Source organism: Suricata suricatta, chromosome 2, assembly GCF_006229205.1.
Source record: "Suricata suricatta isolate VVHF042 chromosome 2, meerkat_22Aug2017_6uvM2_HiC, whole genome shotgun sequence".
In the NCBI taxonomy this organism is placed as follows: Eukaryota; Metazoa; Chordata; class Mammalia; order Carnivora; family Herpestidae; genus Suricata; species Suricata suricatta.
In genome coordinates, this window is record NC_043701.1 from 70,505,628 (window position 1) to 70,530,499 (window position 24,872).

The 24,872-nt window shown below is 37.3% G+C and overlaps 1 protein-coding gene across 1 annotated transcript in view; it reads right to left on the minus strand.

The window, feature by feature from the left end:
- The window catches only part of PCLO (piccolo presynaptic cytomatrix protein), a 411,647-nt gene that overhangs the window by 374,230 nt on the left and 12,545 nt on the right, over positions 1 to 24,872 (minus strand). The window contains exon 3 of the mRNA XM_029928192.1: positions 7,769 to 9,175. Within this exon, the coding sequence (XP_029784052.1) occupies positions 7,769 to 9,175 (1,407 nt within the window). The remainder of the gene's footprint in view (positions 1 to 7,768; positions 9,176 to 24,872) is intronic.

A 24,872-nucleotide genomic window follows, 5' to 3' on the forward strand; every position in this document is an offset into this window, starting at 1 on the left:
AGAAGTGATACAACTCAACTCCCTAAAAAAACAAACAAATCCAATTAAAAAATGAGCAGAGGACCTGAGTAGACACTTTTCCAAAAGAAGACACAGAGATGGCCAATGGAACGTGAAGAGATGCTCAACATCACTAATGATCACAGAAACAGAAATCAAAACCGCAGTGGTATCACCTCACACCAGTCAGAATGGCTAGTATAAAAAGCCAAGTGTTGGCAAGGATGTGAAGGAAAGGGAACCTCGTGCACTATTGGTAGGAATGTAAACTGGTACAATTACCATGGAAACAGGATGGAGGTTCCTCAAAAAATTAAAAGCAGAATTACCATATATGATCCAGTAATTCTGCTACTGGGTATTTATCCTAAGAATAAAGAAGCAATAATTGGGAACTATATATGCACCCTTATGTTTACTGCAGCATTATTTACAATAGTTAAGATATGGAAGCAACCCAAGTGTCCATCAATAGATGGATGGATAAAGCAGATACAGTACATATATAGAAGGGATATCATTCAGCTATAAAAAAGAATGAAATCTTGCCATTCACGACAACAAAGGTGGACGCAGAGGGTATTACACTAAGTGAAATAAGCCAGAAAAAGACAAATATCATAATTTCATTTTTATGTGGAATCTAAATAACAAATGAGCAAACAAACAAACAGAAAAGAAACAGACTTATAGAGAACTGATGACTGCCAAAGGAAAAGGGGTGGGGGGAATGGGTAAAATGCATGAAGGAGATTAAAAGACACAGATTTCCAATTATAAAATACGAAAGTCATGGGGTTGAAAAGTGCAGCATAGGGAATACAGTCAATAATGTTGTAATATACTTATTGTGGCAAGCATTTCATAACATCTGTAACTGTTGAATGACTGTTGTACATCTGAAACTAATTTAAATTTTTTTTAATGTTTTATTTATTTTTGATACAGAGACAGATCATGAGCAGGGGAAAGGCAGAGAGAGGGATACAGAAAATCCAAAGCAGGCTCTAGGCTCTGAGCTAGCTGTCAGCACAGAGCCCAACACAGGGCTTGAACCCACTAATACGAGATCTTACCTGAGCCAAAGTAGGAGGCTTAACCGACTGAACCACCCAGGCGCCCCTGAAACTAATTTAATATTCTATGTCAATTACACATCAATCAAAATTATAAAAAAAGCAAAAGAGAAAAGGATAGGTTTGAATAGATACCTAGTTCTTAATATGAAGTACATTCCACTTCACAGACACTTCAGTACTGAATGGATTGTTTTATATATGTGTGTGTGTGTATATATGTGTATGTATACATATATATACTTCTATAATTGAAATTATTGGAATAAATTTTTAAAAATAAAACAAACAGCCATCAAGAAGAGAAAGGGAAAAAAGCAGACCAGATGATATAAGTTCTAATATTTTGTATTGCTGGGTTTCCTGGTAGCAACTGACCCAAAAACTGATGATTTTTACCTAAAGCCACAGGTCAAATATAAACAGATCCAAAAGTTCTGAAAAGAACTTGGTACCTGAGGGATCAGTAGAGAAGATGTCCTAAGCTGAAGACTCAGTCTCATGGTGCTAGTGTGTAGGACAGATAGCTCTTAATGATGATGACCAGCACTTGAGAACACTGATCCTTGGGCCAGACCAGGCCAGGCATTTGTACCGCGCCTCCTGATGATGAGAGAGACCGGAGACCTCTCTGCTCAGCAGTAAGTGCAAAAAAGACTAGCTACCTTATGTAATATGAGGAAAATTAGCTCTGGAAAAAACAATCAGAGATCAAGAAATCTAATAGTATTAGTGTTTTTCTTAGAGAGAAAGAAATATCCGACACAGCAATATATTGTCATGCATGAGCATAGCCAACAACAAAGTTATGTGATGAAAAGGCAGTAATAGCAGCAATACTTAAGGAAGAAAAGCTTTATACAATAGTAATCAACATAAAATTATTAATGAGATGTTTTACATTTTTTTTTCATACTGAGGTTTTGAAATCCACAGGTTTTTTTTCACACCTGTAATATTCTTAGGTTAAGTTAGTTAGCCACAGTGCTCATTAGCCACGTTCGTCCAGTGACAACCTTACCAGACAATCCATCTCGAGAGAAAGAGCAGAATGTATGAGAAGTTGGTCAGAATATAAACTGATACAAATGCCTGGAGGAGAACAAGTTTGAGATATAGATAGCCCATGGTCCAGGAATCCCACTCCTGGGAATGTAGCGAAGGAGTCTACACAGAAGTGTTGGGAGAAGCAAGGATTAACAACTCCCTTACCACGAATGGATCACCTAAATGTTTATAATTTGCATTCACGGGCAGGAATATAATAGTATTTCTGGCAGCTGGTGGAAGTATGCTTTATGTCCTCACACTCACTATATACAAAGGCAGGGATATCATCTCATCGCCTAGTCTCTTTCAGCTCTAAATAAATGGTGACCAGTTGGTGGACTTATCTGGAAAGAAAAATAATGCAATGATGCTGGCCTCTGTGCTTCTGAACCTCTTGATCGGCCCATCCTTCCAAGTCCAACAATGTAACACAGCCACCATTATTCTGTGGCCCCCAGATGTGACCTGGCTTTAAAGCACATATCAGCCAATTTGCTGGTATTAAAGGCCTCGTAATCACCAACTGACACAACTTATAGGTAAAGGAGGACAGAATGAGAGGCATTTGTTTTCAAGTTCCCTAGGTCACTCAAACATATTACAGGAGAGAGGGCTCTGAATGATACCTCCATGGCTTGAGAGCTGCCCCTCTGATAGTCATTTTCCTCACCTCCAAAATCACTGTAAAACCTACCCAACAAAGCTGTTGTGAGGAAAATGGCTGTCTCACACCAGCCTGGTGCAAAAGGAAAAATTTTAAAAAGGGGGTAATAACCCAGCAGCAATGACAGCAGTTTATCTTTTCCCATAATGCCTATACAATATTTTGTCTGTATCATAATTAAAATCATCTATTTGTCTCTAATATTCAAACAAAAGCATAATAAAAGAAATACACATCAAAGGAATAATATTACAGTGATTTTAGACTTCCAAATTAACAAATATCACTTTAAATGTTATTATCCAAGAATGGAGAAGACACAGTAAGAAAGGAATCAGGTGACACCAGTGGTGCCAATGTCAACTGCTTTACCATCTCCAAAGAGAGTCTGACACTTCAGGGTCCTTGTCTCCTGATTTGGTAACATTAGTACTAGTAAGCTTTCCTTGGGAAACAGTTACAAATACAATACATTTTGCATCCAAAAATGTTCATCTTATTTATAATGAAAAAAATCAAACAATCTAAATCCCTAATATGAGAAGAGTATGTACAAAAAACATATCTATGTATCCAAAAAATTAAGTAATACTCATTTTTAATAATACTTAAGAAGTGTTCAATCATGTGAAGAAATGTTACATAACCACATGTTAAGATTAGGATAGAGAACTCTCATATAGAATAGAATATTAACCACCTAAAAGTGGATAGGAAAAAAGACTAATGGAGAAATTACTTTTTGATTAAATTTCTTGAAACAAAAATCTCTCTTTTAAATCCCTACTGGATTTTCTGACTAAATACATACTTATTATAAAGGCAACATACCAAAATTCTCCTAGAACTTAAGAACCATTAATTTTGCTTCTACCCACAGATTTGTCAACTTTCTCATGTAAGCAAAAAAGGGCTATCAGGCATCCCTCTCTGCCAGGGATGTCAGAAGTAGTCACAGGGAATGCAGATCTCCATTAGGTGATTATCTTAAAAATAATTATTGGTGTAAGTGTTTTCTACTTATCAATTTATTATTATTCTTTCTGTCTTTAATTTGCCATGTCTGTATGTACTTATGTGCTTTTTAGTACCGGATATATTTAATTTTTAAAGAGTTAAGTAATTACTTTTTGTTTAATTTTTTTTTTACATTTATTTATTTTTGAGAGACAGAGCACAAACAGGGGAGTGGCAGAGAGAGAAGGAGAAAGAATCCAAAGCAGGATCCAGGCCCCCAGCCAGCCGTCAGCACAGAGCCCAACATGGGGCTCAAACTCATAAACCGTGAGATCACGACCTGAGCCGAAGTTGGACACTTAACTGACTGAGCCACCCAGGTGCTCCAAGTAATGATTTTTAAAGGAAAAGCAGGATATGTGTTTACCAAACTAAGAAATAGAGCGCATGCCCACGAGGCTTTCCTGGGGTATTTGACAGAAAATGAGGAAGTTACACCACTGGGTCTTAATTGGCTCAAAAGGCCCATTTGGTGCCTGGTGACAAATATACGCTAGTTATTCCTACAGCATTTAGGCCATGCATAATCATCTTACTAAGGAAGCAGAATTATGACCCTAGTACTTCCTGAAACATAAGGAGACATGGTTTTAAGTTTTATTCCCATAGTGCAAAACTACTTTTCAGAAGTATAGTAAGAACAATAAAATAAACACCCACTATGAGTAACTTTGAGTCCCTTATGCATTTGAACTGAACTAGAATTATTAAAATTCACTAGGTAAATGGATTGTCAATTTAGGCTGTTTTTCTCAGGATGCTTCCAGATTCTCTAAGACTAGCTCTTTCAGAAAGCCTTGCTGCTGCTTTTAAGATTCCTAAGATGTTCTCTGAATTACCAGAAGTTAAAGCCTAAAAGAGTTTTTCCTTGCTCTCAGAGGCTAATGGATTACAGTGTCATTTATACAAACTTGGCCTCAAACAGTTAAACCCTGAAGCTTAGGCTGAAGCCTGGCTACACCCCAGGGCCCTCTGGCAGCCCTTGGCACAGCTCAGGTGTTGTGGGGGATGCAGGGTATGAGAAGCAGGAAGCAGCCTCAGAGACGAGTTTGACTACTGTGCGGGGGAGGGGGGACTACTCTCTCTGGCTCCCTAGGCCGCATAACCAGCCCTTCTCAGCACCAGAGAACAGAAGGCAGACGGCACCCATGGGAAAAGTGGTGCTGCCTCATGGTGATGAGGTACGGTGGAGGCAGAGGCTCATAATATGAAGTTAAATGTGCCTTATTAGAAAAATACATGGAAATAGTTGAATCCTTTCCTAGAAATACCATTTCTTTGCACCGCAGGCATAAAGTCTGAGTATTTTCTGAACGTGCCCTCTAAAACTAGAATGAAAGAGCAGAAAATATTAGATAACAAGAAACAAATACCATAAGCAGAGGGGAGAAAGCATAGAACTACGGCAATGATCAGGGAGAAGATGCTCTCCTAATCACTCCTAACTGAAGGAAATGAGCAGAGATTAGCAGTTAAGAACTCTGGGAGAGCACCACAAGTCTATAAATCGTAGTTACAATTTTCTGGAAATATATGCACACACATATGCAAGCACAGTGTGCCTTCTTTTCATCTACCTCTTTCTGCCAATCCTCTGAAGTCCTTTGGGGTAATAACCATCATAGGAATACTTGAACAGTGATTAATTCAACTAGCATCATTCACTCCCTTGATTCCAGGTCAGCCAGTGGACTTTACCTAAGGACTAAAGAGCTCCAAGGCCTCATACTAACTGAAAACTTCATACGGATTAGCATGTTTAAGCTATGCTAGGAACACTAGCCAACTGCTTTTGTTAACACCAGATTTTTTTCTCCTCTGAAATATGATCTTCCAAATTCAAATAAATTACCATACTGCAAAATATTCTGAACAGTAAGAGCCTAAATCCCACTGATCATATTTAAAATAGGACTTCACCTAAACCAACTGAATACTTGAGACCATTTATGTTTTCAAACCACTGAAATTTCACATATGGCCTCGGAAATTCTGTGCCTTATTCAAGAACTCTCCTTTCCAAATTACCACCTCCAAAATTTAATTTACCAACACACATAAAACCAAAGATTTTCCTGAAAAGCTTATTGCTTTCCGCCCAAGGGCTCTCATTTCATACCTCCAAACACTGACTAGATTCTAGTAACCACTATGGTCAAAATATATACAGATACATTTATACAAAGACACAGACACTAAGTCCTCCCTCTATACTACAGTTTTTTTAGTGTCCAACATACATTTTAAATGCAGACATTATATTTTGTTTTTAGTGATGCAGTTTCGGGGCATCTGGGTGGCTCCTTCAGTTAAGTGTCGAATTTCAGCTCAGGTCATGATTTTACAGTCTGTGGGTTTGAGCCCCACATCGGGCTCTGTGCTGACAGCTCAGAGACTACAGCCTACTTCAGATTCTGTGTCTCCTTCTTTCTCTGCCCCTCCCCCGCTCATTCTGTGCCTCTCTCTCTCAAAATAAAATAAAGACATTAAAAAAATACACAAACAAGATTAGTGATGCAGTTTGTTTTATAAGTATTAAACTACACTGTGTTGACACCATAAGGCTCCTCATTAAAGGGTACAATTCTGTAAGTCTATGAAATAAATACAAAATTTTCTGCTTCATGAAAACACAACCAAAAACAACTCTTCTAAATATATGGAAGAAATTTAAGGTTTGCTTTTTGTTTTGCTTTTGCATTGAATCCAAAACACTGCAAGTAATAATTACAGTTGTTACCACTTAGGAAGTGCTGAGGGAAACCAAATCTGCCTTTTCAGTTGATCTTAGTTAACTTTATTCATCACAGATAAAGAAGATAAAAATCTGCTTAAGTCTGTAGAAACAATACTTTCGTATGGTGTTATGTCAAAGCAACCTAAGTCTTTTAAAGGTAAAAGAATAAAAATTGTATATGGTTTATATTCTTCAAAAAAAACTTAACTTGAAAACAACACAATCTCTACAGCTTCTTTTGTGTAGTTGCGAAAATCTGTTCAATTTTTCCATTCCAATGAATCGCAAAATCAAAGAGAGTAGAATAAAATAATCCTTAAGTATTATTGATGTGTATAAAAAACAATGAACAATCATTTAAAATTCAATGCCTAAATAATGATTAAACACCCAAGACAGCAGCAATCACTTAACCCCTCAGTTACCCGAGATTCAAATACTCCAATAGCCTTAACACATTACTACCGCTTATAGATTCATTCTTCTATAACTGTGTTAGGTAGAAATTTGCCATCCACTTTTAGGTCATTTACATTTTGGAGAAAATGTCTCATCATCCCATAAAAAAAATAAAAATAAATAAAAACACAATTCCTTGACATCAGTCACTGAAACCCATGTATTTTTTACACATTTCTTAATAAAGTACTCTATAATATTTGTCAGTAACAGCACAAAGAGAATTATAAAAAATCTAGGTATCATATGTTTGAGTCAGTATTTTCGAATAAGCAATATTAACTTACACTAAGTTCTTAACAATTTTTGTAAAATAACAGACCTCATGTTGTTTTGGGATCTGCAAGCAAAGAAAACTTCCTGTAAGGTAGTAGAGACAGAAGGGATTGGAGATCATGGGAACAGTAAATGAGAACCCTTATTTGGCATTAATCAGTGAAAACTGGATATGATTCCACAGTTGCAGGTCTATAATTCATGAAGGATTGGGATAATTACTAAATTATATTATTGACTTATTTCATCTTCTTACTTCTGGCGCATAATCCAGAAAAACACAAATGATATGAGCCTTTAGTAAGAAAGTAAGCATGTAATAAGTAATTGAAACTTCTTCTACGACATCAATATCGATATGCCTTCTTTACTAGAAATGTTTTTGTTTATTTATCTTTTGGAGGTTCTTTGTTCAGAAATTTGGTGACCAAAATAGTTCAGAATAAAAATGATATAGTCACACCCATAAGTAACATATAAATTGCTTACCTCAGTCAAGTGTGGCGTAGGGTTAAATCCACAGAGATTACACACTTGGTTCTTGCATTCGGTGCAGGTATTGAAGTTAGGAGGATCCTTAGAACCTATGTTGAGTTCAGTTTTGCAAAGAGGACAGGCTGATTCTGATTTGGGAGTTTTCTCCAATTTGGGGGGAAGGACAGTCTTTTGAGGCTCAGCCGTTGAAGGTTTGCTATCCTTAACAGGCAGAGGCTTCTTTTCTGCTTCTGTTCTTTTTACTGTGGGAACTTGTTCAGATTTGGGCTCTAATTTTTCAACTACTGGAGCTTTTGTTTCCTTTTTCGCAGGTACAACCTTTGCCGGTGCTGGAGGTACCTGACCTGCGGGTTTGGGGGGCCCCTGAGAAGGAGGTGGCTGTGAAGGAGGAGGGCCTGGTTTTGTTGGGGCCCCCGGTGCACTCTGAGATTGAGACCCCGGCTGGCCTGCTGTGGAGATTAAACTCGATGCCTGGCTGAAGATGGATGCTCCGAACCCAAAGAGTTTTCCAGTCACCGTTTCTTGAGGAGTCGTGGGCTGCGATTTAGGGGCATCAGTAATACTTCCCAGATTCAGACTGAAACGGCGCGACTGCTCCTGAGGCTTTGGGGGCTGTTGAGATGTGGGGGCAGTTTGGCCAGCGGGAGGTCGTGGCCCTGGGGGTGGAGGTGACCCTTTTGGCATCGGCTTGGCATCTGGCTTAGGACTCATTTTGGTTTGTGCTTTCTTGGGTTCTTCCCTCTTTTGAACTGGATCAACTTGTTTTTGACCTTTGCTCTCAGAACTAGGCCCAGGACGTGAAATAATTTTCGAATCTGATGCAGGTCGGGGTATGACTTTAGAATCAAACGGGGTGACTTTTTCTCCTGTCGGTGGAAAACTCTGCGAGGGTTTGGCTGCGTCTGTTTTTAGAGGCGGGGTTATTATCTCTTGATCCTCGGACTGTGCTTTGGAGCCTGGAGTGTCACGTTGTGCTGCTACTGACGACGAGGACGCAACGTCTGTGTCTGGCTTCACCATCTTGGGCTCCTTTGGTTTGTCATCGGCCACAGGGACCTCGGCCTGCTCGGATGGAACCAAGGGCTCTTTGGGAGGGGCTGGCTGGGGCGAAGGCTCCGCGGCCGGAGGCTGCTTGGCCGCAGGCGGGGGAGAGCCGTGAATGGTTGGTTGTTTCGCGAGTGGTGGGGGCCTCTTAGACTCAGGTGCCTTTGAGATCTCCTGTTTGGGCACCGAATCCTTCTTTGGAGAAGGGGGCTGCGGCTGTGGCGGTGGTTTGCTCCCTGCTGGTGCAGGGCTCACAGGGGCAGCCTTCGGTGTGGGCTCCGGTGACGACGGGGCTGGAGCCAGATCGCCTCCTAGCGCTCTCTTCATCTGACAGTTTAAACAGAGCCACTCTTTGATCTAGAAGTAATAAGAAATAATGGCTAGTGAGACAGTAAAAATGTAAAAACACAAAAACATTTTTAAAAATGCATGGTACCATTTGACCCTATGTCGCTCATCATTTGAAACATAAAATATAGATCAAATTATTTCACTTAGTTTATAGTACAATATTAAAATGTTGGGGCGCCTGGGTGGCTCAGTCGGTTAAGCATCCAATTTCGGCTCAGGGCATGATCTCACAGTTAGTTAGTTCGAGCCCTGCATAGGGCTCTGTGCTGACAGCTCGGGGCCTGGAGCCTGCTTTGGATTCTAGGTCTCCCTCTCTCTCTGCCCCGCTCCCACATACACGCATGCGCACTCTCTCTCTTTGAAAGGTAAACAATAAAACTTTTTAAAATAAAAATAAAAGGAAATATTACACTGAAATATAATTAATGAACCTCAGAGACTCAAGCACTATATTTTAAGGAAAAATAAAAAGTAAAAATGAAAATAAAGTTGTATTTTTTCTAGTATTAATTTTGTTGCCTTTGATTTACTAAAAGCATGTTTATCACTAGAAATAGAAAACACTGTATCATAAAAAGATGACTTATAATATATTAGATGCCATAAATAAGTTACATGAGGTATTTTCTCTACTGATGGTTCATGCACAGTTTTTAGTTACACAACTCAGAGTACTCTTGCCAAATTATTAACACATTGCTAATTTCTTAAATTAGCAGAGCATTACTTTTCCCTCCAAGGCAACATAATCAAATGTGTGAAAACAAAAATTATTTACCACTCTGAGTTAGAAAACATTCTTCGTTATGAAAATAAGGAATAAATAATGGTACCCCTTCAATTTATCATAAACAATAGCATGATTTTACAAAGGAAATATTTTTTCTTTAAAATTTTATGAATGTACTACAATATAAGTAAACAATATACTGATTTAACTGGTGAGATATGTATAGATGTGAGACATACATCATACGCAGACACACACACACAGTTTTAGTTAGGAGTAAATGCATCTGCTCATTTCACATCACATCAATTATGAAAAGGAGATGTTGAATCGATACTTATTTCAGGATATAATTAAAAACTACCTATGTTTAACATTACTTTTTTTTTTTTTTTAAGAAGAAGAAAGGTGCACTAGTAGGAGAGAGGGGCAGAGGGAGAGCGAGAATCTTAAGTGGGCTCCATGCTCAGCACCAAGCCCAACGTGGGGCTCGACCCCATGGCCCTGGGATGTGAGCCGAAATCAAGAGTTGGATGCCTAACTGACTGAGCCACCCAGGTGCCCTCTAACATTTTTTTAAATTCCAAAATAATTTATACTTAAAATACAAAATTGTATATATTTCCCAAGTAATTTAGAATGTCAAATTCTATGTGATATAATCTTCTCCACCCAAAGTAACCAGTGTTACCAGCTTAGCACTTTGTACAGAATTCTACATGGTTGAAAACTAAATATACGGAGCACCAACACCAGAAAAGTTTTCTACAGTACAAAAGTGTGAAGTGTTAGGTTGGCCAAAAACACATATGCTTTACTTGCAAAGAATTTCCTTTTGAATAGAAATGGAACTAACTTTTCCCCAAACTTTTAAAAACCTCTTTTATCATTTACCAGTTCATATTGTTAAACATTAAAAAAAAATTTTTTTATGTTTGTTTATTTTTGAGAGAGAGAGAGAGAGAGAGAGACAGAGCATGAGTGGGGGAGGGGCACAGAGAGGGAGACAGAATCCAAAGCAAGTTCCAGGCTGTGAGCTGTTAGCACAGAGCCCAATGTGGGGCTTGAACTCATGAGCCCTGAGATCATGACCTGAGCTGAAATTGAACACTTAATCAACTGAGCCATCCAGGCATCTCTGTTAAGCTTTTTAATTTAAAAAAAAAAAAAACTTTACTGAATTTTTTTATTATTAAAATGGCTTTAAAATAAAAAGCTCATTGAAATCATTTAAACTCACTCACCAGTATAAGAGAAATTATTTTGTAATCTCATGGAAAGCAAACTTTTTAGAAAAGGTTAAAAGAGATTCTCAACTCTAACATGTAATTTCTATTAAAAAGTTTATTCTGAAAGTAAAATTAAAATATTTGTTAAAGATGAGTGGAAAGTAATGAGTGTTCATTACATTTGTTTTCAAAATGGGGGTTGAATATCTATGTACTTTTATATTATTATCTTTATGTTTCTGTATGTTTGAAGCATTTCACACAATAACTTTTTATACATATAAATATCTGAATCCCAAAAGAGAACCAATTGCTACTTAAAAGGTGAGCTAGAAGGTAAGGAAACTTTCCATTTTACCCCCTCTTGATGGACATGAATTCCTCCACAAATACGCATCTACCTACATAACTGCTCCCCTACTCTCAACGACACTTGTGCTGTTCTGTTTATTTTTTCTCATTTGTCTTTTTCCACAGCCTTAAATGATATCACAGCACCTCATAATCATATAGTCAAACAAGATAAAAGGAAATATAATTAAAAGCATAACTTTTTTACCTATTTTCTCTCACTGATTTTTTCTACAAAACATTATGAAATATACATCCACATTAACCACATTAAGTCACAAACTCCTAGGGTTAGTGACCTCCATTATAGTTAGCTGCTTTTATTCTTTTTGACAAATGTTATGGCCAAAGTAGACGTGAAATGCAGTCACTTATTCCTTTTTAATTTTTTTTAAGTAAGCTCTACATCCAACGTGAGGCATGAACTCAAAACTCTGAAATTGAGTCTCATGCTCTACCAACTGAGCCAGCCAGGCAACCCTGTCTATTCATTTCTTCATTCAAGTGTTTATTGAGTAACTTCTACTTGGCATATAGCACTGAATAAAAGAGACAAAAATCTCTATTCTCCTGGAGGCTGCATTAAAGAAGAAAGCAGATAAGAAACAGGTTAACATGTAATATAACTTCAAGGCTATTATAGGTATATAATAAGTATCTCATGATACTGTAATGACTCCTTTTGTCCTTTCTTCCTGCTAGGAAACTTCCTGGTTTCCTTCCACTCTCCCCCTTGAATACTTCCTCGGATTCATTTGGTTTTATCACCAAAATACTCAGTCTTTCTGCAATGTGAACATCAGGGCTTCACACATAGCTAGCCAGTAGGCTCTCACTCCGCCTCAAACTACTGCAAAATTAGAACACTACCATAGCACATCAGATGCATTATTTATACTAATACTAAGAAACACACAAAACCAAATGTCCCCTTGTAGTTTATAAATGTATATGACCCTTGTTTCCACATAAGGACACAAAGGAGAGGCAGAAATCCCAAGTCACCGCCTCTTCTCTTGTTTTCTCTTAATATACCCTTTTGTTGAGAGATTCTACTGGCCCACCTTTTATTCTTTTAATGACCACATTTTCTTCACTTTGGTAAGCAGCACATAAAAAAACATTTTGACCCCTCCATGTTCCTCGTTACCACTAGAATACAGGTTAAAATCACTGTAGCAATAACAATATGAAAAGCTCTTTATCCTCTTAGGATTTTTTAGAAAGAGCCTCCTTTACATTTAATTCTACTGGCCAAATCCATTGAAAATAGAAATGATTTTTATCTTAGCACTTAATCTAGTCCTGGAAACAGTAGCATTTCCAGTTCCCCCATCGACTGAAAAACAGAAACAAAAACAAACTTCTCATACACTGAGAAAATGAAAAAGTCCACAACCCCCCCCCCCATCTCCAGCATCACAAACCACCTTCCACACTTCTGTGGGCCATGTCTTTCATGATGCACAGAGAGAGAATAATGAATAAAAACAGTGCCTTTGCCCTCTGAATCCTTGACATTATAAATCCTGTAGTATTTGCACTGTATTCTCCATTATCCAACGGTGTCTATGCTGCTCATGAAAGGCAATTTCCCATTCATCTTTGCATACTTCCAAAGCCACTGTCCTTCACTTGGCTTTTGTTACTGCTCAGATATTTTAACCCTCACAAAAACATAACATTGCGAAACAAGCAAGCACAGAAGGGGGTGACTCTAACTACTTCCCCTCACACCACATTGTGAAATAAAGTTAATCTTTTGCAAGAAATTCAAAATATCTAATTTCCTTAGTGTATTTTGCTAGCACTTACATCATCCTTCTATTTCCAGCTCTCTATCCCCTCAGAAGATGGTAAGCAACATTTGGTAAGGGATTTCTATCTAGGAGTCTATTGACCCCCTGGGGTTTAACTAACCCTTTAAACATGATAGATGTCCACCATTTTTTAGCTGGTTTGAGTGAAATAAATTAACTGAAAATGTCTGTGCTCTTCAAGCTACAGCTTGAAGCAGTTTATTCTGCTAATTCCCACTGTTTATGCAGTTTGTATAATAGGCTTCAGACTTCATTTTCTGGCTACATGCCTTTCTCCTCAGAACCTGACTTGACACCTCTGGCCATGAATAATCTATTCCCATTTTCACTCAAACTGAAAGAGTCCCTCATAAGCACCATAACTGCTAACCATACATATTTTCCCTGCCCAGGAGCAATTACTGCCTTGCTTCATTTCTAAAATTAAACATTTACCTCTAAGTCTGAGCAAAAATGAACCTGAATTTATTACCACCATTGCCTCAGACATTCACTGCCAATTCCATTTGTTACTCACGCCTATAATACAGTTGGTTCTCCTAATTCTATGTCATTGGGTCTTCAGTCCACTGTAGCCATGCAGAACATGTCAGTCCTTATTAGTTCTTTCCCATTCCATAGAAGTCAGACAAATCCAAGGCCAAGGCTTATTCACAGAAGAAACCTTCCACCAATATTTCATAAATAAGTTTCCAGGCCCCTTGCCACAATTTATACCTATTCCTTAACATTACACTATCATCATCCACATCCATCTCATAAGTGATGGAAAAAATGCAAGAGACAATACCAGGGAAGCCCACAACTATATCGAAGAAGAACTCTTATCTTCAATAAATAAACATTAAAATGAAGGAATCCAATGTTATTAGAAAAACATGTCATGCGGAGAGCCTGGCTGGCTCAGTTGGTTAAAGCCTCTGACTTCGGCTCAGGTCATGATCTCAGGTTCATGGGTTCGAACTCCACGTTGGGCTCTGTGCTGATAGCTCAGAGCCTGGAGCCTGCTTCCGATTCTGTGTTTCCCTCTCTCTCTGTCCCTCCCCCTCTCATGCTTTGTCTCTCTCTGTATAAAAAATAAAAATAAAGAGCATTAAAAAAAATAAAACTTGCCAAAAGAAAAAAAGAAAAGAAAAACATGTCATGCTTCACCTATTTACAATTCTAGAGTTTACACAACAAAAAGAAAAATACTCTTCTTGACTTTCCCAGCCCATAACTTTACTTACAGAAAGTACACAAATGGAATTCAAGGTCTGGAGACACAAGTGTTTAATGAGCTACTCTAATTCAATTACCTCTTTGGAAAGGAACAAAAGAAAAGCATAAAGTTGTTCATTCACTCTTCTAATTTAATAGGCTGTATAAATGGGATAAGAGATGGGTTAGACAGAATTTCTGCTTATTCTGAGGTCACTGTGTATTTTAATGTAGCCCTACATATAATTAATATAACACACCACCCTGTTTAATCCAATCCCCTGGATTCTACTTTGCTGAACCTTTGTTACTTATCAGAGCTGCGAAATATAGTAATACAACTTCATTATATAAGGACTTTGATGAATAATCATAAATGTATTATTTAAATGTTTCAAGAGGTATCACTTAAGTTTGTAAACTGTATAAAGAAAGTTTCAATTAATGTTGCCACTTCCTAAAAAATAGTTAGCAAAACTTTTGATTACTACTGATTAGTAAAAAATTATATTCTGATTTTTAAGAGTGTGTCTTCAGTAATAATTTAAAGTAATTAACTCAATACATTCAAGCTTTGCGGTGAGTTGACAAATGTTGCGGTTCTAGAATGAAAGCATGTGCTTCCTCAGAACTGCTTTATTAATCTATTTATCTAATGACTAACATCCACTCTTCACAGCACTCCAAAATGGACATTTTAAACACAAAATCTACATAAGACTTAGAATGCAATCTCTGCTCACCATAGCATACCACGTGAAATAATGGAACATCAAAAGAATAACACAATGTTGGGAATTTATATTTGTTGATGTGCACACCATTCACATGAGCTGCTGAACAAATTTTCCTCCACGATGCTTTTATCCTGTCCCTATCCAATAAAAACTGCTGGGTTCTTACTTCTGGAAGCGTCACAACTCAACTTCTCTGCAAACCAGGACACCTGCATGTACCATTTACTCCGTTAAGGCAGTAGCCTCTGTCTTACGTTGGTCATGATGCACAGCTCCATGTGTACTCCTCCTCCACTTACCTGAATGCTACCCACCTTTAGGTCACCCTGCACTTCCTCCTTTACCACTTAATGTCCCAAGGTCCACCCCTTCTCAACTCTCACTATTATAGTTGGAACGAGACAGCACTTAGCCTCAGATTTAATTTTTTTTTAATTTTTCAGTTTTAATTTTTTTCCAATTATTCTTTGTTTTCTCCTCTAGTCACATGGACTCAAATGGAGCAACCACTTCTCATGATTTAAATATTCTCTTTTCTTTGCCATCAAATTATCTTCAAGTATTTGCTGAATATGTTATTCATATTTTATATTACATTATTTAAACTATTTTGAAGGCCAGAGAAAACATAATTACATACAAACATTACATAATAACATAATGTATCCTATTACAAAGAGGAAACCAAGCTATCACTTGAAAACAGTCTGTTTTCTGCTATTCAAGGACCGCCCAAGCCACACGACCTCCTCCACAGAGGCAGCTACTCACGGAGAGCAGTTTGGCGGCAGATGTCTCACTGCAGAGGACATCTTTAGCTGTGCATATTAATGCACAATTTATTTTGGCTAAAAACAGGACACTAGCATTCCTCGAAACTGTGAGGACATGCTCAGCAACCTGGGCAACAGTTTAGTTTGAAACGATCCATCTAGAAGTTGGAAGGATCCTTCCTCTCTGAAAGTACTGGATTATAATTTCTGCTGCATAATTCAGTAACCATTAACAAACCTCATGAAACGTACACCAAACATAACTTTTTTCCTTCTTAAGGCATCATAACATTCACTAAATACTATCAATAACATATGCAAATCTTCAAAAAATTGGATCAGTAAAAAGCACAGTTTGAGGTGACTGGGTCGGTTAAGCATCAGACTCTAGCTCTTGTCATGATCTCATGGCTTTTGAGTTCAAGCCCCACATGGGGCTCTCTGCTGTGAGTGCAAAGCCAGCTTTGGGTCCTCCATCTCCCTCTCTGCCTCTGCACCACTCGTGCTTGCTCACCTATTCTCTCTCTCTCTCTCTCTCTCTCTCTCTCTCAAAAATAAGCATTAAAAAAGAAAGCATAGTATAATTTTGTCAGTGCAGTCCAAAACAAGAAAATCACTTTTGCCAAAGCAAAATTTAAAAAACTATACAGACATGAAAATATGTTTGTACTCTATTACAGTCACACAAAGAGAGGAGAATCCCTAATCAGTAAACTGAACTGACCTACACTATACATTAACCCTTCTGAATGGCCTCTCATACGGCAAATCCCAACTTCTATAACTCGAATGATTAACATACACCTTGGGCTATCACACAATTTTGTAGCCTGTGATTCAATAGTTCCAATTAGGCTGTGTCTGCAAAGAGCTTATTGAATTGTCCTCTTATTTCATTTATAAATGAAGAAGTAAATTTCATTAGTGAAAAGAACCAAAGGTCATATAAACTTTGTGAACTCCTTATGTATGCCAAAAGCTATGTATCCTTTTTCTTAAAGTTTATTGCTACGTATCTTTTTTTAAAGTTAATTTATTTATTTTTGAGAGAAAGCTTGCACACACGCGAGCACACGCACAAGCAGAGGAGGAGCAGAGAGAAAGAGAGACAAAATCCCACGCAGGCTCAGCATCATCAGCACAGCATCTGATACGTGGCTGAACTAAAGAACTGTGAGATCATGATCCGAACAGAGATCAAGAGTCAGGCACCCAACCGACTGTGCCATCCAGGCACCCCTGAAAGCTATATATCCTTAGTTCAGTCATATGCTCACTGGAATTAAGATAATCATTTGTACACTGAGCTGGAAAGAAAAAAAAAAACACTTAAAAAAACATATTAAATGCTTAAAGTATATTAAACCTTTGGTAAAAAAAAAAAAATTTCATAAGGATTTTAGCCTGTTTTAGCTTTCTGTGAATGGAGCCACTTATAACTTGTATTTATTCAAATTTTATATAGTTGTACGTATGCCCATTTTCAAGAATGTCTTTAAGAAAAATCTGATTTCGTTTTGTTATATTTTATTGTATTTTTAACATTTATTTAAGTAATCTCTACACCCAAGGTGAGGCTCAAACTCACAACCCTGAGATCAAGAATCACGCATTCCTCTGAATGAGCTTGGCAGGTGCCCTGGAAAATCTTATTTTAAAATTACACTTAATAGCCTTAACATTATTTTCAATTTTTTTAGATCCCATCCACATTTATCATTCCCATTTACTTCCTTCTGACCAGTTTTTAAACCCTTCCTTTGTGAAGTTTAAAAAAATATAAATTTATACATTAAAAATTTTCCCAACTTTTATAACTACAGAATTCCCAATCACACATTCACATGATAATGCCTACCACTGACTTCTTTTGTTTTCTTGAAGAACTTTGCTCTTAACAGGTTTTCCATGAATTCTACTAAAAATTCTCACTTTACTAAATCAAATGATATTTGTATCATGTCATATTTCCATCACATCAATTGTTTTACAATTGATTTTTCAAATCTTTATTTTTGATAAGAGAAAAAATAGAAAAAGTGGTTTATCGTTTTATATTCAGATGAGACCAGATCTTATCTATATAAATTTTATTGTATTCTATTTTACAAACAAGATTCCATCATCACTTGCTAAGTTATTGCCTCTCCTTTTAGACTCTGAGTTCTATACTTGCCAGTGAAGAAAGTTATCAAATGCATCGTCTGTATTTTCAAAATCTAACAGAGTGGCTGGCTTAGAGTAGGAGCTCACAGTTAAAGAACAAAAAGAACTCAGCAGTATAAAACTCTGGTTTGAGCAACAGTGAGTAGGAAGGTATAAAACCAGTGTTCTTGGACCTCAGTTTTGTTTACACTAAATTCCAAAAATAAACTCCCGCCAAGTAATTTTTTTAACTTTAAGAATATGTAAAATTTACACACATGCACACATTCTTTCTTTAACCTACAAATTTAAGAAATGGTCTATTTAAAGACAACATGGTCTTGTCTAAAAAATGATGCTAAATTTGGGGTCAGCAGACCTAGCTTCTTGTATGGGATTCACTGCAGAGTAATTGTGTGACCGTGCAAGTCACCTGAAGTCCCTAACTTTAGTTTTTTCATTGACAAATGGAGTGAACACTGACAGCACTATCTATGTGTCTATCAGAATTTTTATAGAGATTCGCAATGATAATAAAAAATGTGTATCTACTAGTTTCAATTACTTTATGAGTTACTTTATGAAAACATTTAGTTGAAATGTTTTGAACATATAGTTACTTTATGAAAACATTTAGATCATAAAAGGAAAACTAAATATTCAAAAAATAGAATGGCCTCATCAAATCATTTATCAAACAAGTAGCTGAGCTAGGGTTCATAGTCACACTTTTCAATTCTAAAATTGCTTCCACTTTTCCAAAGGGCCATCTGATGTTTAATTTATCAAGGATCACTGAAGATTTCAAATTGCTTTACAATATGAGTTCTAATTGCTTTAATCTCTTTACTCACCTTTAAAATGTGGCTACCACCTTATTAAAAAAAAGCATTAAAGGACAAAAATCATATGAAGAGCCTAGTGTACAGTCTAAAATGCATAGTGTTCACACTAAGATCTCTCCTTTCTGTGATCAAAGACCAATCTCCTTTTTCACTGAAGGAAGAAAAAGTCAAGAACCACTGTTTTTAGGAAAGCTGTTGCTTCTTTATCAAAGGTAACTAGAACTACTTCAAAGTAAATTCAGAGCAATATCAGCAAAAATATGTATGTGTGAGGGGCAAAGCTAGGACATCCCAGATCTTCTGATACCTTACTGATGCACTTGATATTAGCACTACTTTAAGGAAAATATTACAAACTTCTACTAGGTTATTCACATCTTTGTCTTCAGTGTCTTTCAAATATTTGCAAGTAAGAGCTCATTTTAATCTAAGCTAATTAAGATATAGAATAGGAATGAGTGTTAGATATGTTTTCTCAAGGGATGTGAACAATGAGCAAGTTAACCTAACACTGTATTAAGTTTACTGATCCAGTAAATGATTTTGTTTAGATGTGGGTATCTGCTTTCACAGCAGAACATCTGTTCTTACCAAGCTATATAGATCATCATACCAGGTGCAGTAAAATGTAACAATAGCCTCAGTAGATATTATAAAAGCTAAAAGCTGGATATGCAGAAAGTCACCCAGAATATCTAGTTATTTAAAACCTGAAAACGAAAAAAAGGGGGGGGCTTTGATTCTAATTACTAAACTTAATGGTAAGAACATTAGGAACGTTTATTTTATACAGGGACCATCCAAGTCATGAGAAAATGTTGCAAATTGGAGTACATCAAAAATGAGAGCTAAATAAATATGGTGTTTGTAGACCTATTTAAGTAACATAGATTTTAAAATGATTAGTTAGGTATTTCTATTCCTTTAAATTCATTAGAAAACTACTTTAAATGGAGATAAATTGTTATAATCAAGGTATTCTTTATTTAAATCTTATTAATGATACCATATGGATTGTCAGAGAATAGCAAAAAAAAAAAAAAAAAAGTCCTTTAACTAGAGAAAAGAAACTTATATTTAGAATCAACAGAATCTATTTCCCTTCACCAGATTCCTGTAAAAATGGTGTCAGTTAGGAGAGCCTGGGTGGCTCAGTTGGTGAAGCCTCCAACTCTTGACTTCAGCTCAGGTCATAATCTCACCATCATGAGACAGAGCCCATGTCACGCTCTGCGCTGAGCATGGTGCCTGCTTAATTCTCTCTCTGTCTCTGTCTCTCTCTCAAAACAAAACAAATGAACAAAAAAAACCTAGCGTAGTTAAAGCACACATGGCTGTGATAAAGGATGTATTAAAAACTGACCAAATTTGCCATCACAAGCATAAAGCACTTCAAGTCATCATTGTCATTTAGAACACAAATTCCCGACATTTCATCTAGTAACATGCCCAGGCTGAAGGTGTAAAACTCAAGAATCTAAATCCTTGTTTTATTGTGTCACCTCATACAAACTATTCAACTAATCATTTGATGAATGAGATTTTTTGTTGTTGTTGTTAAGTGTTCATTGTAACATGAATTTACAAGGTTAAAGAAATAGTACAAAAAGATATGACATTAAAAGTAAAACCTTCTCTCTCTACCACCAAGCCTAACTCTCCAGAGTCATTGTTAACTTTTGTCTTGAGTTTTTCCTGTGGTTGCCATTATACTGTCAAATAAGTTTTGATCTATAAATTTAAATTTTTATGTATTTTCGCCTTACTACAGAAGCTCAGTTTTTCAAGACAACCTTATATTACCACTACATTAGGATCATCTTAAGCAATATCAAAGAAATTATGTTTAATGAATTCATTGTATATTTTAATACACAAAATAAAAATAAGGCATAACTTTTTCAGTTTGATTTCTGTATCATTTAATATCACCTTGCATTCTATCACTGTTTTGTAATCACATTATGGAAAACAGTGATGTAATGTCTTTGTAGTTTACCTCATTTCTGAGCTACAGTCAGCTTTTCCATCCCATTCTTTTTATTTTCCATCTTAATAAAAGAATTTCCTGTAGTGATTATGATGTATGTAGAGAGAGAGAGAGGTGATAACTGAATGCAATCTTTCATGTGTCAACACATTCTTAAGCACCCTCACACTCTCTCCTGATAGCTTGCCTACGTACAGAATTCATCTTATCATCACATCTGGAAATTTAAACAAAGTGCTCCCTATCTACTGTCTTCTGTGTTGATAATGAGGATTGTAGCTATTTGACTTCTCAACTTTTTGTAGATGATTATCATTTTTCTTTGTCGAAGCCCTTCCAGTTTTCTCCTTATCTTTGGCAATCTGATATTTCAGCAGGATACACCTATCATTGTATTAATTTTGCATGGCCAGTGGGTAGTCCTGTGCAATCTGAAGACTTCAATCTTTCTTTACCTCAGAGAAATGTGCTTCTGGCGCTTATCTCCATCATCTTGATTCTTTCTTTCTGTAACTTCTATTAGAGTTCTTATAGACACACTCCATGACTTTAAATATTTCTCTTAGAGCCCCAGAGCCCCCAGAGTTATAAATAACCACCTCCCCAAAATGTCTACAACTCTGTGGACAGGCATCCAGAAATAGCCTCACACTGGAGATAAAAAAACTCATTCCCCAGTCTCCACCTGACCACAGGAAGGAGTAAAGAGGAAAGTCTCAGAATTCTACACCTTCCTAGGTGTTTTCCCCACTCTTTTCTTCCCTAACCATTCCCAAATCCAAGCTTCAGTTATGACTATATACAAAAATTAAACCTTTAGTCACCATTAAAAATTCCAGATTCCCATGTTATCTAACAATTCCAAGACTCTAACCCCCCAATGGGAGTGAGGGAAACCACCCCCAATCCCTCCCTCTCATGGTCCATGTGATAACCTTCTGCTACTTCATTTCTTTCCATAACATTTATCACCAACTGTCACACTAAATGTTTTATTTATTTGTCACTCTTACTAGAGTACACAGTCCATGAGAGGAGATTTTCTGTCTACTATGTTCACTCTTAGATGCCCAAAGTCTAGAACGGCGCCTAAAACACAGTAAGCAGTTGCATAATTTTTTAAGTAGCTCTACAATCTAGAAAAGTCCTGGGTATTTTCCAGACCATCAAGTGGGCCCATCAAAATTTGAGGGTGGTAATTAATTATGGAATATCCTCCTAAATGTTTCTCAAGAACAGTACGAATTCTTATAAGTTATGTGTCTTGAATGAACCCTTTCCTAAGAGGTCAAATGTCTTTCCTTTTGTTGTTTTCCATTGGTTCACCTGTGTCCTTTAGGCAGTACCACATAGCTATAATGTCAAGGTAAGTGTCTTCAAGCCAGTAATTTACAGTGAACATCTCCATTATTTACTAGATAATTAACATAAGTTTTCCTGTGTTTGTGGACAGTTCTGCCTCTACATTCATCCTCTCCTTTAAATGAAAGGACATGAGATGGCACAGGATCAGTGTCTAAGGAAGGACAGCTTTACAGAACAGTAACAGGTCAGTGCAGTTGACTCACAGTTGAGTAATATTTGCCCATTTTCTCCTTTAAATTCCTCTGTTGTGTGAGAATGGCATTACTTTTAATCTTCTTCGAAAGGTCCTAGTTTTCTCATGAGGGTCCATTAGGTAGCTCATCCCTTCATTTGGAGAATTCTTTGGGCTTGAGGAAAAGACAAAACCTCTCCCTACCTACTGTCTTACCACTGGAAATTAGGAAAGATTATACTAGTCATATTTGTTCCTACTGAAATTCTTTAATTTGTTGTTTGATCACTACCCACAGCCCATTACTGCTTTCTGTATTTGTTCATTCCTAGCTTAGAGCTCAGAGAGATTCCCTGAGAAAGCCACTTGTATGATGGTTTCCTTGGTTCTTTTTCTATCATCGTCTTCCCATTTTTTTTCTATCCTCTAGAAATTCAACATGCCAACTCATACTACCAGCAGTCTTTCCCATCCTCTGGGAAGACCTTTTAAAGAGTGGGGCCTTTGGAGAGAGAAGGCAAACTTACGTGTGCTCAGTCTTTCTTTTTAAGAGGAACTGTGTTGTGGACTTTGCTAAGAACTTGAGGTGACCAGGCTTTTGTGTTAAATCAGCAAGCAACTAAGAAGAGAATATCCCCTTTTCTAAACATTCTTCCATCTCTTCTACCATCAGGAAACTCTTTTGTTTTTTAATAGTTTATTTTCAAATTGGTTTCCATAATACAGCCAGTGCTTCTCCCCCACAAGTGCCCCCCACCATGACCATCACCCCCTTCCCTCTCTCCCCCTCCCCCTTCAGTCCATGGTTTGTTTTCAGTATTCAATAGTCTTTCATGATTTGTGTCCCTCACTCTCCCCAGCTCTCTTTCCCCCTTCCTCTCCTTATGGTCCTCTGTTAGGTTTCTCCTGTTAGACCTATGAGTGCAAACATGATATCTATCCTTCTCCACCTGATTTATTTCGCTTAGCATGACACCCTCGAGGTCCATCCACTTTTCTACAAATGGCCAGATTTCATTCTTCCTCATTGCCATGTAGTACTCCATTGTATATAAATACCACATCTTCTTGATCCATTCATCAGGTGATGGACATTTAGGCTCCTTCCATGATTTGGCCATTGTACAAAGTGCCGCTATGAACATTGGAACACATGTGCTCCTATGCATCAGCACTTCTGTATCCTTAACAGGTTTTCTTTGTCCAGAGCCTCCAGCCTTCTGACATTGGGCAGAGCTCTACTCCTTCCCACTAGTTCTTAACACACTTTCCACATTCCTGCCCTTGGTTTCTCTCAGCAGAAACAGAAGCTGCAGCAGTCCTATCCACCTCAGAGAGGTGTCCAGTTAAGTCATTTTGCCAACCTGAAGGACTTCCCTCATTTTTTGTTTTGTTTTGCTACAGTTAATAATAGGGAGAGAGTTTATATGCAAGTCTAGGTGTGTTTGGTTTGGGTTTTTTGTTTTGTTTTGTTTTCCAGCTCCTGAAATATGGCCATGTTTTTGTTAAATAAAATATCTGGTATCAGCCAAGAGACTCATTAACCTATGGGCCATTATGATCAAAAAAAAAAAAAGCACCTTAACTAACATTTGGTTCATTAGCAGCATTCTGAAAAATGACAAGTTATTTCATATATAACAAAATTTGACAAGAGCCAGGAGAATTATCAGACGCATGAAACAAGTCTTTACATTTCTCCCTAAACCTTGTCCCAGGCTACGTATCAAAAGAGATAAAGTAAATGAACAATAAAAACAACAACAAAAACACTTTTGTTGCTATGCAGAAAGCAAATGTTCCATTTCTGGGATGGAGAGGAAGCCCAAAGAGAGAACCTGCATTGTTGAGGTTTATTCCATTAATGGACTGGCAAGAAAAGATAACTATGAACTCCTCTTGGCATCAAAAGTCTAGGCTTAGAGCCAGTAGATTCTTAAGGTTTATTTGGAGCAGCACACATTTTGACAGTCACCAGGGTGAATGGTTTAAATACCACCCTCTTCACAATATATTTGAGTTAAGGCGCGTGCGTGTGTGTGCGCGCACGCACGTAGGCCAGGGGTAGGAGAAAGCTCACAAATTTAGTGAAGGAAGCAACCTTCCCTAAAGCTTGTGTGGAGTGATGACACCTTGTTGGGGTCCATCCAGCCAGAAGTGCTGTGTGGCCTTTGGGACCCTGCTTCCCCTACTTGAAAATGTGTACGCTTGACTGCTTGACCTAAGTGGAACAGAGACTGGGGTTAGTTCTCCTATTAATCATGCCACTTGGTAATCATGGTTTCAGTAACTGGGCAGATTTTCTTATTGAAACTTCCTCCCTAGTTACGGGCACCTTACTCACAG